Below are 14,118 nucleotides of genomic sequence, written 5' to 3'. Positions count from 1 at the left end.
TTTGTTTTCCATTACAAACTAGGGGCGGTGGGGTAGCCTTGTGGTTAAAGCGTTCACTCGTCACACCGAAGACCCGGGTTCGATTCCCCACATGGGTACAATGTGTGAAGCCCATTTCTGGTGTCCCCCGCCGTGATATTGCTGGAATATTGCTAAAAGCGCCGTTAAACCATACTCACTCACTCCTTTACAAACTATTCAAGATGACGATTCCAACAGACTCAGTGGTGTAGTTCATATGTTCCATGAATGTTCGGTTAACCTATGTTAGTATTGTGTTTGTCAAGTAAAAATAGAAGGAAACGCACCTACCGTATACACCATAATAACCACCCTGCTCCAATAAGTACCCCCTGTCAAACTTCTAGACCAGTGAATGTAGCCTTGTAGGTAAAGCTTCTCATGCCTTAAGACCAGGGCCCACTTGCACAGAACGATCTTAGCCCTACAATTATTGTAAATCCATAAGATCGCGATCTTAGGCTTCGGCTACAATCGCCATCGACTTGCACAAAGCGATTGTAGGCTAAGATCGTTGTAAGTTACAATCGAAACTTACAATTGGTCCGGACCAATTGTAAGGAGCTAAGATCATTGTAGTCTGTGACATAATGGTGTTCAAGTTTCACGCAAATAATCAGCTTTACGTTTGGAGATTGCTTTTATATTGCATAAAACTGTACTGTATGATTCGCCTCGACACTTCAACACGGAGAATGCACAACCGATTTAACGTCGGATACATTGTTATTTGCTGTAGTGAACCACAGAACTATCGAAATCGATATCACAAAGTACTATTCCCACCCGATTCAAGGTTGGAATAAGTGTGAAACAACATACCTTTTGATAATCAAGGAAGGATACTAGCAAATGGTGTCCGCGTATGAATAAAACCATGGCCTTGACCTTTTCATTAACTCAAGAGCAGATAATTTTAGTTTATGGGCAAGATGGGAGTGGTTTCCCCTGGCCTATGCCGCTGCTGTAGTGTCTGTCATGCCCAATCGCAGAGCTCAAGATATTTTCTTTTCGGTGATGGAGTGATTTTGTCTTAGTTAATCATTAAAGTAATCAAAAATTAGATACAAGTTAACGGCAAAATCAAGATTCAATTTTAATTTCACTTTTAGAAAAATATCTATCAACGCAATAGGGTCATATCATTAATATACTGTGAATAAGTATTTAACAACTGCTCTCTCGATATATTATTTGATATTCAGTGATTTCCCTGTCATGAATTCTTTACAACACTTCTGTAGCCATATTACATTTTCTTGTTATATTGTGAGAAACCAATACTTCTAGGGTATATTTAGGATTTTACACACACAAAAAAAAAACAGCTGTGCATTAAACAATGCCTCATTGACAACCAGTGGCAAATCATGCATTTAGGTGTTATATCATAAGTAAATATTGTCGATATTTGATATATTATTATAATTTTCATAATTATTAAGTCACTAAATCTAGACCCAAATTTATGAATGTATTTTTCGCAGAGTTCAATATTTTCATAAAACATGGGTAGGTATTTCCGTGGGTTGAAATATCACATTCTCAGTTCATAAATCAAGACAGTTAAAATGTAGAAAAATATATGCTATCGTCCACTGTCGTTTCCTCGAAGATTTCTTGGAATGTTTTTCATGAAAATTCTGCAAAGTGCGATTGAGGGAGGTATGTATTGTGTGCAGGGACCAGTATCACTCTCTATTTGCACAGTATGCTATGCGCACTTGCAGACTACTGTAGACAGGAGTCGAGTTTAAGAAATTCGCACCTCCACCGTTGAAGAGTGCGATCTTAGCTAAGATCGCTATTTTAAATCCATGCGGTCTTACAATCGCGCTAAGATCGGCTTTGTGCAAGTGGATTAGGGCAATTGTATGGTGATTGTAAAGTTGATTGTAGGGGCCTAAGATTGATTGTAACTAAGATTGCTCTGTGCAAGTGGGCCCTGGGCTCGATTCCGGAATTGGGTACAATGTGTGAAGCCCATTTGTGGTGTCCTCTGCTGTGATATTGCTGGAATATTGCTAAAAGCTGCATAAAACCATACTCACTCACTCACTCTGCATAAAGATCTGAGTAGAGCTCCATAGAAGGTCATCGAAGGGTTTTCTAAGCAGGCAATCAAAGCTTCTAAGTAAAGTAAATCACACATTCAGAGAAGCTTAAACAATACTCACTCTATACCAGTATCAGAGCACAGCTGACAGTGTAATATTGCAGTTGTGCTTGTCAAATCATTTTGAAAAATGGGTTAGAAATTTCCTACTTTGAATGATACACTGTAGGTATATATATTCTCTTTTGAAAACTTTCTTTATAAGGAAACCCCCAAACTAAGTTCTCCCTGATAGGATGTGGCTTGACAATTGTGATCCTTACTTTTGCCAAAAGTTTTGACATGTTCTCAGCTTTGTGACATGAAGAATATAATTCCTGTAAGCATCAAGGAAATGGTTGCAAAAACTCTTCAATTGCAAATTCTGTTTCAAATCTGCCTAAGCTTACGAAACAAACTCAACATGTAAGGCTTAACAAATAAACCTGGTTCTCATGCTTTAAGTGAAACTTAATGCAAGGGTTGCAATTTTGAGGTGTTGTATGCGGGGGTGTTTATTTATAAAAGTCAAAATAAATAAGGACAGTGGTAATTGACTTGAGAACCAAGAATGATGTTTTGTTCAGCCTAATGTTGCGTACTGGAAGAAAATGAAAGTGGATGTACCTACCGAATGTTGTCAGCGTTCTTGATTTCGTGTTTGTGACAATGCATCATGCTGCATCGTGGTTGATATTGCTTTACTTTGTCGCTAGCATTACCTCCATGAAGTCGAGACCAGGCATGCACATAGACACCAGGTAGTTTATTTTGTTCCGTACTTTATGCGTATACTGCATCTGCCTGACTGCTAACCACTGCCTGAATCGGGCATCTTGTTGTATAGCTGACAGCGTTTGATCTATTAGCTGAGAATGTTCGACTTACATAGCTGAGTTTTATCTTTTCTGTGATGTATGATTTTCCTCTTTTTCTTTTACTTACATTATATGTTGTGCCAAATTTATATTCTCACAAGTGATATATGCTAGCTTTGCATTGTTTTGATGGTTTAGTATTCTAAGTTAAGAATGACACGGAAACAGTGATAAAATGTAATTTTATTTGGAATATTTGTAATATTACCACATCTCAGAAATGATTATATGAATATGGTGCACTGCATGAACTATTGACATTATCTCATGTTGAGGTTCTTGGCACATCTGATAACATCCATATCTAGTGACATGTACGAAGATTTATTGTTTCATTATATCTTCAAAATAACCAACTAACCAGCACTGCTGCTTGTCTCAGCACCATCTGTTTAACTAAAGTACTGTCGGAAATAGAAAAAAACCTGTTTTTATCCCTATAATTTAAACAACTGCAAATAGCATATGTCGAAATAACCCACTTGGTCCTAACTTGGCATTCAGTGGGATGCGTAATAGGATATCCAGAAAAGCATGTTTACTTGTAAAATCGGGCAAAAATATGAATAGCTGTTGAAAACAATAGATCAGACTATAGATGGCAATTAGGTCGCTCAGCCAGGTACAAGGGGTCATCTCAAAGATATTTTGTGCTTTTTCATGTGTGTTGACTATGCCTCATCTATTGATTAACATCTTACGTGTATTTCTTTCATGAAGTTTATGTTGGGATATGTAAAAGAGTATGATACCTGATAACCATAGAAACGCATCGTATTAAATGTTTCAAAATATATAGGTGGCATGACCACCTGATTGCGAGGTTGACAGGACCGGATATTATTTGTAAATAGCTACATCCTTAATAATTTCAGCATGAAAGTTATTATTTTTTATTTATTCCAGCTATCGTTTATAATGAAGCTACGTCTCATTTCAAATTGGGCATTAATAAAGTGTCCTTTGTAATACAATATCGTCGCACACTAATTTGCATAAAGCCATGGTCTGTTCCCAATAAATTATTTGCTCATTTCTCTCCTCAGTAAAGTGCTTTTTCTACGTTTCCTATCTCTCTACCACTGAGACTGTAGTTAGGCCGAACTTAGTTAAACAGATATTTCACACTTGCACATATCAACTACATAAATTGTAGAGATAAATGAGAAAATACAGTTTTTTTTCTATTTCCGTCAGTACTATAGTGAGGAAGGAAATACTCGTCAGCTGCTGTATCAGGACATCTCCTTGATACAGCATGTGCAACAGTCATCTAAGGCACAATTTGCAGTGCAGAGTTGCTTCCCTTAGGTGTGACAGGAGCCTATGATCATAATTTGAATCCTGGTTTACCCTGATTATATTTAGGTTAGTTAGCACCATACCCATCTTCGGGTTTCTGTATACAGGTACCCTCAGACATCAAGCGGACATACCAGATTATATACACTCACGTAACCTTGATTCGTGGATATAAGGGAAGTCCGGCGAAATTGATATTTTAAATGCATGATTTCATTTTGTATACGCATTGATTATTTTATTCATTGATTCAGCAAATTGAAAATGCCTAATATTCCACTCGTGAATGAAACATTTGTTTACCGAAGCCATTTGCAATCATCACTCATTCGTGTGCCCACAAAGCGTGACATCACCTTGTTTCGAGGATTACGTAGTCGGTTACTTTATACCACAGTGTACTACATCCCACTGCAGTAAGTATTGACACCAAGGAAAGCAGACAACAAGAAGCGAGAAAATTGGAGCTTACGGTATTGTTTTTACTCGACATTTTGTGAAAATAAAATTTGGTAATGGTGGTATTAGTGATCTAGGGCTATTTGTCTCAATGCTGGACAAGGGCGGTGGGGTAGCCTAGTGGTTAAACCTGGGTTCGAATCCCCACATGGATACAATGTGTGAAGCCCATTTCTGGTGTCCCCCGCCGTGATGTTGCTGGAATATTGCTAAAAGCGGCGTAAAACCAAACTGAGTCAGTCAGTCAGTCAATGCTGGACAATTATATTTAATGTACTTGCGTGTAATGCAGAGAATCGGAACTTTTTTGTCAGCTAGGCGTGATATTGTATGTACATCAAAAGTTCCGCCTCGTGACGTCAGTCGAAACTTAATTTACGAGCTAGCATGTTAATTTCCGTGATCCACGAATCAAGGTTATCCACGAATTTAGGTTACTGTTCTGTAACTGAAAGATTATAACAGAAATAATTATCGTTAACAAACTCGCTCACAAGTGAGTGACAACTTGAGGGAATGAGGAATGGGTGATCACATTTGTTGATCTGAACAATTGTGCATTGTCCTTTCTAGACAATGTGGACAACTCACTTGTACTATTTGTTTTATTAAAAAATAATTGTATAAGAGAAAATATGATTCATGTAAAATTATGTTGCCTATTATAACCTCCTCTTGTCCAATGGCTGTGTTAATGAAGAGCACCTTGAGGAGATTCCAGTTCTTGTTGTAAAAAGCGCAGGTCGATGCTCATGCTGTTGATCACTGGATAGTCTGGTCCAGACTCGATTATTTACAGACCGCCGCCATACAGCTGGAATATTGCTGAATGCGGCGTAAAACTAAACTCACTCATTCACTCTTGTTGTAAAAGGTGACCTCATAAATTAGGTGGTTAGACTTGATGGCTTGCCTCATTGTTATTGTGTTCATGTTATCGACCACTGGTTTGTGTGGTCCAATCTTGTACTTACAAACAACCAGCCTGTAGGTCAGTGAACCAACAAATTATACAGCAGTTCCTGCGCTTTAATTTCATTATCATTCTATACTAGCCACATAAAGAAACTGTGCATTGTCAAAATATTATCCCAGTTGATAAGTACGATAACAATGTCAAAGGTACATATAAACTTTAATGGAGGGATCATGAGACCATAACAAGTTGGGAGAATTTCAATTGAAAAGTCAATCACAATGACGTCACAAGTCCACAAGCGGGACAGGGGTCAAACGACCATGTCACAAGCTCAATAACGGGTATGTCCACCATCGGCATTGAGAACAGCAGTGCATCAACGACGCATAGAGCCTATCAAACGTGCAAGGAAGGCTTGTGGGATGTCACACCAGATTCTCTCAAGTTCTGTTGCAAGGTCAAGGTCTGGCGGATGAGGAAGACGGCGTAGACGTTCGATCCATCTCGTCCCAAACATGCTCTATCAGGGAGAGATCCGGTGAATTTGCAGGCCAAGGCAGTAAGTCAACGTTGTGGTGTTGCAAGAAATCCATAGCAACCCTTGCTGTATGAGGGCGGGCATTGTCCTGTTGGAATGTTAACCCAGGGCTATGACGTTGCAGAAAAGGAATTGCCACAGGTCGAAGAATCTGATCCCTGTAGCCCACACCAGTTGAGTTGCCTTGAACAATCACCAAAGGAGTTCTTTGGCGTGCTGTTTTTTCCTCCGCAAATCATCACGGAACCACCACCAAAGCGATTCCTCTCCAAGACACAGGCCTGTGCATAACGTTCTCCCACGCGTCTATAGGCACGTTGACGTCCATCACTATGGGAAATGTTAAACCTGGACTCATCTGTAAAAACAACATTTCTCCACCAAAACAAGGGTCTGCAGACATGATTTCGGCACCACATTTGACGAGCTTGTCGATGACGTGTCAGGATAGGCCGTATGGCGGGACGTCGTGGTCTGATCCCGTGATGAAGTAAACGTTGTCGAACTGTGTTGGGGTGGATACGGCGAAGTCCTGGGATGGTTCGGGCAGTCATCACTGCAGTCTGAAACCTGTGGCGAAGATGGATCACCCTTACCCATTTGTCCTGTCTTGGCGTTGTTACACGTGGACGTCCAGAATGTGGCCGATCGATGACGTCATTTGTGTTCTGGTAGCGTCTCAGCAGTGCAGAAATGGTGTTCCAGTGGCAGTGGAAATGTGCAGCCACTTGTCGTTGAGACATTCCCCCACGGACCATCCCAATGGCCTCATGACGTTGTGCAGACGTGAGCCTTGGCATGCTATGCGTTTCAATAGCCGTTTAATTTTTTGAACGATCGCAAGGGCAGGGGTTGAGCTTTCCAAAGTGACAGTATTGTGTGGCATTCATTTGCTCTGTTTCTCTTTCCCGGAATGCACGTGCAACAACGTATTGCACGTCTCAAGGACGAACCCACTGACGTCACGGAACATGGCACGTGCATGCATGTTGGATACATGTCACTAATCTCTGAGTTTAAATCCTTATGTGTCTACACAGGTTTGATAATTTAGATTTTAAATTTTTGTATGCACAGTTTCTTTATGTGCCTAGTATATATAGATAGTTGAATAATGATTAATGCCACGAGAGTCCCAGCTAGCTGATGTATATATTTATTCACGGTATACCATGCTTAATGCTACTATAATGAACAAATGGCAACAATTGCTTTGAACAGCAGCTTTTGCTGACTACATCTTTCTGTACTAAGGAGTTTTTTAACAAAAACTTTAGCCCAACTGCCTGCTTAAATTTTTAAAGTTTATTATAAGATCAAAATTGAACTTTTAAAGTTTATGAACACATACTTGCCCAACTGCCTGCTTAAATTTTAAAATGTTTGTTGTAAAATGAATGATTGTAGCAAAAATATCTTGAACAGATCATAATCTTTGGATGTCCTTTTAATATTCTGACTCAAATTCTTTAAGAACGTTTGTGTGATTGTATGAATACCCCAAACGTACAAACGTTTTGTTTTTACAAATGGCAGGATGGATTTGTTTAGTTGAATTACTTAGCTGTGGCGTGACAGTGTTGTGGTGCAGTGGTTAAAGAGCTCTACAGCTGCAAGAACCCATGCATCCTTCATGGGGCAGTCGGTGCTCATGCTGTTGATCACTGGATTGTCTGGTCCACACCCGATTATTAACAGACCACTACCATATAGCTGGAATCTTGCTGAGAGCAGTGTTAAACAACAAACCAACAAAATCAGGGGGCAATCATGGCACAGCTGACACAACCTCCTGAGGATGGTCTGTCAGATCCTTGCTGAGAGGTGTGACAGTAAGAGATATGTGGCACATGCTCATCAGTCGTTGCTGATGTCATAGATGACGTAAACACTGCTGTCAGACAGGTCATCCCAGTCTGGTCACTGGTCATCACTACACTTGTATGTTGGATCCCGTGAAGATCCAGGTTAGAATTGCTCTTCAGCAACCCATGCTTATCGTAAGAGGGATCTGGATCTGGTCAGGCTCGCTGACTTGGTAGACCCATGTCATCGGATACCAATTGCGTTGATCAATGCTCATGATGTCAATCACTGGATTGCCTGGTCCCGACTATTATTTATGGATCACCGTCATATAGCTGGAGGTGAGGTGAAATTGGGTTTAACGTCGTGCTTGAGAATATTTCGCTCATATGACGACGTGCATGCGTGTGTATGTGTATGTGCGGCTGCTTGTACTAGCCCAGACTTAAGCTGGTTTTATAGTGCTAGCCCACTGAGATACCATGCCGCAGTGAAGCATGAATACCCCACTCAGACACATTATACTGACTCCAAGCCGACCAGTCCTTGTACCCATTAATACCGAACGCCAGGCAGGGACCAACAAGTACCATATTTTAACGTCTTTTGGTATGACGCGGTCGGGGATCAAACCCGCGACCTTTCGCTCTCCGGGCAGACGCTCTAACCACTACACCACAGAGGCGGTCACATATAACTGGAACATTGCTGAATGCAGGGTTAAGGAGCAACCAAACACAATCATTACAGTTGCTAGATGAGATCTTGGTGGCCAAAATTTTAACATCTGTATCCCGAAGATGTATTGCACATGTTCTCTATCCATTTCAGAGCACAGGCAAATAATGAAATTCCACAAACTATATGTTACAGATTGTGAACACTCCACCTGCATAAACTCACATTCACATTCATAGTAAATGGCATGATATCACACAGACTGTGTGGTCTTGTCAGTCAGATGTATGCTGTTGGGCCTCTCATGCTGAAAGTTTCACAAAGCATGAGCGTTTCATGCCTCTTTAAACAATAGTTTTCTGTACTTGATCACCTCCACATGCACTCTGCATGTGTATTAGTGACCACCGATTGGACAAATGTATTCATGCTGCCCTGATGTTTATATAACTGTTATGTAGCAGATAAGGAACAGGTGTATAACTGGTGGAAGGGTACGAAACATGGGTTTCTTTTATCTGTGTGACTGCTGAAATAGATTGACTGCCAAATGGATTTGCGATTGTTCACGTGTTGTGTTTTCATCTTCAGAAGCACTCGGTGAAGGGTGTGGGGGAGAGGCTAGTGTACCAGTTCCACTACACGGAGTGGCCTGACCATGGCGTCCCAGACTACACACTGCCTTGTCTCACCTTTGTCCGCAAGTCTGCTGAGATGAACCCTGAAGGGGGAGGACCTATAGTTGTACACTGCAGGTAGGTCGACCTAGGGGACTATAGTTGTACACTGCAGGTAGGTCGAGCTAGGGGACTATGGTTGTACACTGCAGGTAGGTCGACCTAGGGGACTATAGTTGTACATTGCAGGTAGGTTGACCTAGGGGACTATGGTTGTATACTGCAGGTAGGTCGAGCTAGGGGACTATGGTTGTACACTGCAGGTAGGTCGACCTAGGGGACTATAGTTGTACATTGCAGGTAGGTCGACCTAGGGGACTATAGTTGTACACTGCAGGTAGGTCGACCTAGGGGACTATAGTTTTATACTGCAGGTAGGTCGAGCTAGGGGACTATAGTTGTATACTGCAGGTAGGTCAACCTAGGGGACTATAGTTGTATACTGCAGGTAGGTCAACCTAGGGAACTATAGTCGTATACCGCAGGTAGGTTGGTCGAGGGGACTGTAGTTGTATACCCAGGTAGCAGGTAGGTTGGTCGAGGGGACTGTAGTTGTATACCGCAGGTAGGTTGGTCGAGGGGACTATAGTTGTATACTGCAGGTAGGTCGAGCTAAGGACTGTAGTTGTATACCACAGGTAGGTTGGTCGAGGGACTATAGTTGTATACTGCAGGTAGGTCGACCTAGAGAACTATAGTTGTATACCGCAGGTAGGTTGGTCGAGGGACTATAGTTGTACCTGCAGGTAGGTCAACCTAGGGAACTATAGTTGTACCCTGCAGGTAGGTCAACCTAGAGAACTATAGTTGTATACCGCAGGTAGGTTGGTCGAGGGGACTGTAGTTGTATACCGCAGGTAGGTTGGTCGAGGGGACTGTAGTTGTGCTGTGCTGAACTATAGTGTTTTTCAGTGGTCATACACTTGTCATCTCAATCTTAAGGCCCATGGGGGTTCTGTACAGTAATATACCAGTAATAAACCTCATTATCTCAAGGACCATAGTTTCTGACACTGTGGGTACAATCATGGAGATGTTTCTGTTCCAGTGCTGGTGTTGGGAGGACAGGAACCTACATCTTGATCGACAGCATGATAGCCAAGATGGAGGAGAAGAGTCTCATCAATATTCCAGGATTCATCCTGCATATCCGGAAACAACGAAACTTCCTTGTGCAAACTGAGGTACTTGAAACAAATATATAGCCTGGTAATAAATGCTATACTCTCTGAATTCTTATCTGATTGGTGGTCATACAATTTGAAAGATTCTGGTTGCATAGTTTTTTTTCTTTTAATGTCTTAACTTATTTCTTGGGCATGCCGGAAACCTGATAGTTGGTTTGACTCCTGGTTTGCCCCGGCACTGATTCTTGATATGTCAGTGGCATACCTGTGCTCAGTGTGGGACCTGCTGACACCTGCATCACCTCAGACTTTACTCCCACACACCATGATACAAGTCTGTTAAACATGGCAATGAACCCAACTCACTCACTCACTCACTCTATAGTTTATCTTAGGCGTACTCACTCACTCACTCTATAGTTTATCTTAGGCGTGCTCACTCTCACTCACTCTATAGTTTATCTTAGGCGTACTCACTCTCACTCACTCTATAGTTTATCTTAGGCGTACTCACTCACTCTATAGTTTATCTCAGGCGTACTCACTCACTCTCTCTCTCACTCACTCACTCTATAGTTTATCTTAGGCGTACTCACTCACTCACTCTATAGTTTATCGTCTAGTTTTTCTTACTCACTCACTCACTCACTCTCACTCACTCATTCACTCACTCACTCACTCACTCTATAGTTTATCTTAGGCGTACGAATGCCGTTGTGCTACAAAGACTTTGTGGATTTGAACCCTGTTCTCCGATTTGTGACACATAATAATTAGACATGTTGCACCTTCCAGGACCAGTACATGTTCATCCATGACGTGCTGGTGGAGTATATTCTGGGTGGAGGAGACACGGAGGTGACGGCAGACACTCTCACAGCGTACATTGAGAAGCTGACCATGCCTGCTAGAGATGGAGCGGAGACCATCCCAGAGGCCATGCTGGAGAACCAGTATAAGGTGAGGGCAGGGACAGGCTGTAACTTGGGTGGGTGGTGAAGGGTGGGTGTGTCCCTATGAAGGGAAGTACCTTTGATTTGGGGTGTAGTGTGAGGTATGTCTTCTGTGTGGGATAGAGATTTGGGTATATCCGGGATTGGGGAATATATATCATAGCTCTTGATGTGAGGTTGAGTATATCCTTTGTGGCGATGTAGAAAGGGATATACTATGTGGGTGGAGTATATATCTTAGTAAAGTTGGGGGATATACTTTCAGGGTGGTGGTGGATGATGTGGTATAAACTTACACTAAATATTTTTTCTGTTTTTTTTCTGGGATACAGGCAGAGTATATCCTGAGTAGCCCATTAGCATGTGGTATATACACTTGGAGGCAGTATAAGGACATGTGAGCAAAATGCAGTGTAGTTATCATAGAATTTATCCATGGTCCCTGAGAGAATAGCTATTCTTTATGGTCTTGGTAGAGGGCGGTGGGGTAGCCTAGTGGTTAAAGCGTCCGCTCGTGACGCTGAAGACCCGAGTTCGAATCCCCACATGGGTACAGTGTGTGAAGCCCCTTTCTAGTGTCCTTGCCGTGATGTTGCTGGAATATTGCTAAAAGCAGCGTAAAACTAAACTAAACTTAGTCAGTCAGTCAGTCTTGGTAGAGTAGTTTGGTCTATAGCTAGCTGGGACAAAACATCTAGATAAACTAGATATCCAATCAAACAGAACTCACCATTTTGAACTGACAGATCATGTTTAAATTGTTTTGTCAATTTTTTTATCCCAGCTGGTAACAGCCCACAGGAGGAATGATGATGAGATTTCTCAAGCTCTCAAGCCAGTCAATGAAGCCAAGAACCGCAACAGCTCCTTTCTGCCTGTCAATCTCAAACGTGTCCTGCTGCCCGTGAAGCCCGGCATGGATGGTTCCGACTACATCAACGCCACCTACATGCAGGTTAGTGCAGACTCTTACACATTGGGGGCGGTGGGGTAGCCTAGTGGTTAAAGCGTTGGCTCGTCACGCCGAAGACCCGGGTTCGAATCCCCACATGGGTACAATGTGTGAAGCCCATTTCTGGTGTCCCCCGCCGTGATGTTGCTGGAATATTGCTAAAAGCGGCATAAAACCAAACTCAGTCAGTCAGTCTTACACATTGGAAAAATGTCAGGAGGGAATATCTGAAAATGGAAATGCCTCTTGGCTTATTTTAAATAATTTCTCAGAGATGCTCGGAAACCTGTTAATGGGTTTAACATGAATTATATTTTAGATTACACTTTCTCAGTAAACTACAGATTCTAGTACTTTTTATTAGGTTAAGTCCCATCCGGGATTCAAACCCGGACCCTCAGAGTCCGGCACCTAATCGCCAGCACACAAAGTCAGTGACCTAACTCACTCTGCCACAGATGTAAATAGCTTGTGTGACCAAAAATGAAATGTTGATCTGAGAAGAACAAAGATATGCAGTATGTGCTCTGTATACAGTAGGGCGACACTGTGCGCATACATGGGAAATATAAAGCACACAATTTAAATGTTAGAGTTCTCCTCCATTGCCAGGGTTACAGCAAGTCGAATGAGTTCATCGTTACCCAGCATCCCCTGGAGTCTACTGTAGAAGACTTCTGGAGAATGGTGTGGGACAGGAACAGCCCTGTCATCATTGTCCTCTCCTACGTCAACAATGAGGTGGGTGGAGTATAGCGGAGTGGAGTATAGCAGTCAGATGTCTGCATCTCTGTGTAGAGTTGCTTCCCATATCAGTACCAGGATACTATGTCTTTGCAGTATTTCCATGTGCTGTTTCTACAAGTGATCTTAGCATTCCCATTATTTTGTCGCCAAAGACCCGGGTTTGATTCCCCACATGGGTACAATGTGTGAGGCCCATTTCTGGTGTCCCCCGCCGTGATATTGCTGGAATATTGCTAAAAGCAGCGTAAAACTAAATTCACTCACTCACTCACCCATTATTTTGTAACTAAAGGAGAGTCATATCATGCTATTGTAGACTGCTTCCGTTAAGCTACCTGCATGTCCATGGTTCATTATTTCATGACTAAATAATTTTTTAACTGTTTACTAATCGACAGGATTTCAAAGAATTTTGGCCAAAGAAGGAAGAGCCTATGGAGTTTGAAGCTTGTCCCTTCAAGCTGACCACACGAGAGGAAGAGCAGGTGTCCACCTGTGTCACCAGGGGGTTCCTGTTGGAGTCAACACAGGTTAGTATCAAGACAGAGTTGTGCCCCTTTGCTGTCAGGATCTGCTGGTGATATATTGGAATCCCAGATTTGCTCTGATTATGATCCTTGTCCACAACCTGTGACAGTTTAGAGAGTTCAGGGGTTTTGGTATAGAGTTAAGTGGTAATTGAACTATTCCGAAGGATGTGTTAGGAACCCTTAGTAATGGTTTGGGGTTAATTTTAAAAATTGAAATAAAGAATATCAAAACTTGACGCTAGAAGTTTTCATTGTTTCAACAATTTGTTGGCAATTCATTTCTGTTCTTTGGACTCCACTTTTTCAGTATATGGCCAAAGACTCTTTAGTTCTTTTTAATCCCGTGAAGTCTGGGTATTAAATGGTCTTCAGCAAGCCATGCTTGTTGCGACTAATGGAGTCGAATGATCTGGCTTGCTGACTTGGTTGATGCTTG

General features: G+C 41.9%; 1 protein-coding gene across 3 annotated transcripts in view; it reads left to right on the top strand.

Annotated features, from left to right (window-relative positions):
• Positions 1-14,118, top strand: part of LOC124276565 (tyrosine-protein phosphatase 99A-like) — a 95,788-nt gene that overhangs the window by 71,470 nt on the left and 10,200 nt on the right. For all 3 annotated transcript variants that reach the window (XM_046712209.1, XM_046712208.1, XM_046712206.1), the window contains 7 exons: positions 2,833-2,877; positions 9,288-9,451; positions 10,422-10,557; positions 11,296-11,460; positions 12,238-12,408; positions 13,018-13,146; positions 13,551-13,682. In XM_046712209.1, the coding sequence (XP_046568165.1) occupies positions 2,833-2,877; positions 9,288-9,451; positions 10,422-10,557; positions 11,296-11,460; positions 12,238-12,408; positions 13,018-13,146; positions 13,551-13,682 (942 nt within the window). The remainder of the gene's footprint in view (positions 1-2,832; positions 2,878-9,287; positions 9,452-10,421; positions 10,558-11,295; positions 11,461-12,237; positions 12,409-13,017; positions 13,147-13,550; positions 13,683-14,118) is intronic.

Source organism: Haliotis rubra, unplaced genomic scaffold, assembly GCF_003918875.1.
Source record: "Haliotis rubra isolate DU_JTF1 unplaced genomic scaffold, ASM391887v1 Scf21, whole genome shotgun sequence".
Lineage (NCBI taxonomy): Eukaryota > Metazoa > Mollusca > Gastropoda > Lepetellida > Haliotidae > Haliotis > Haliotis rubra.
The sequence above is the reverse complement of the archived record's forward strand: the minus strand, read 5'-3'. Positions and strand labels throughout refer to the sequence as shown.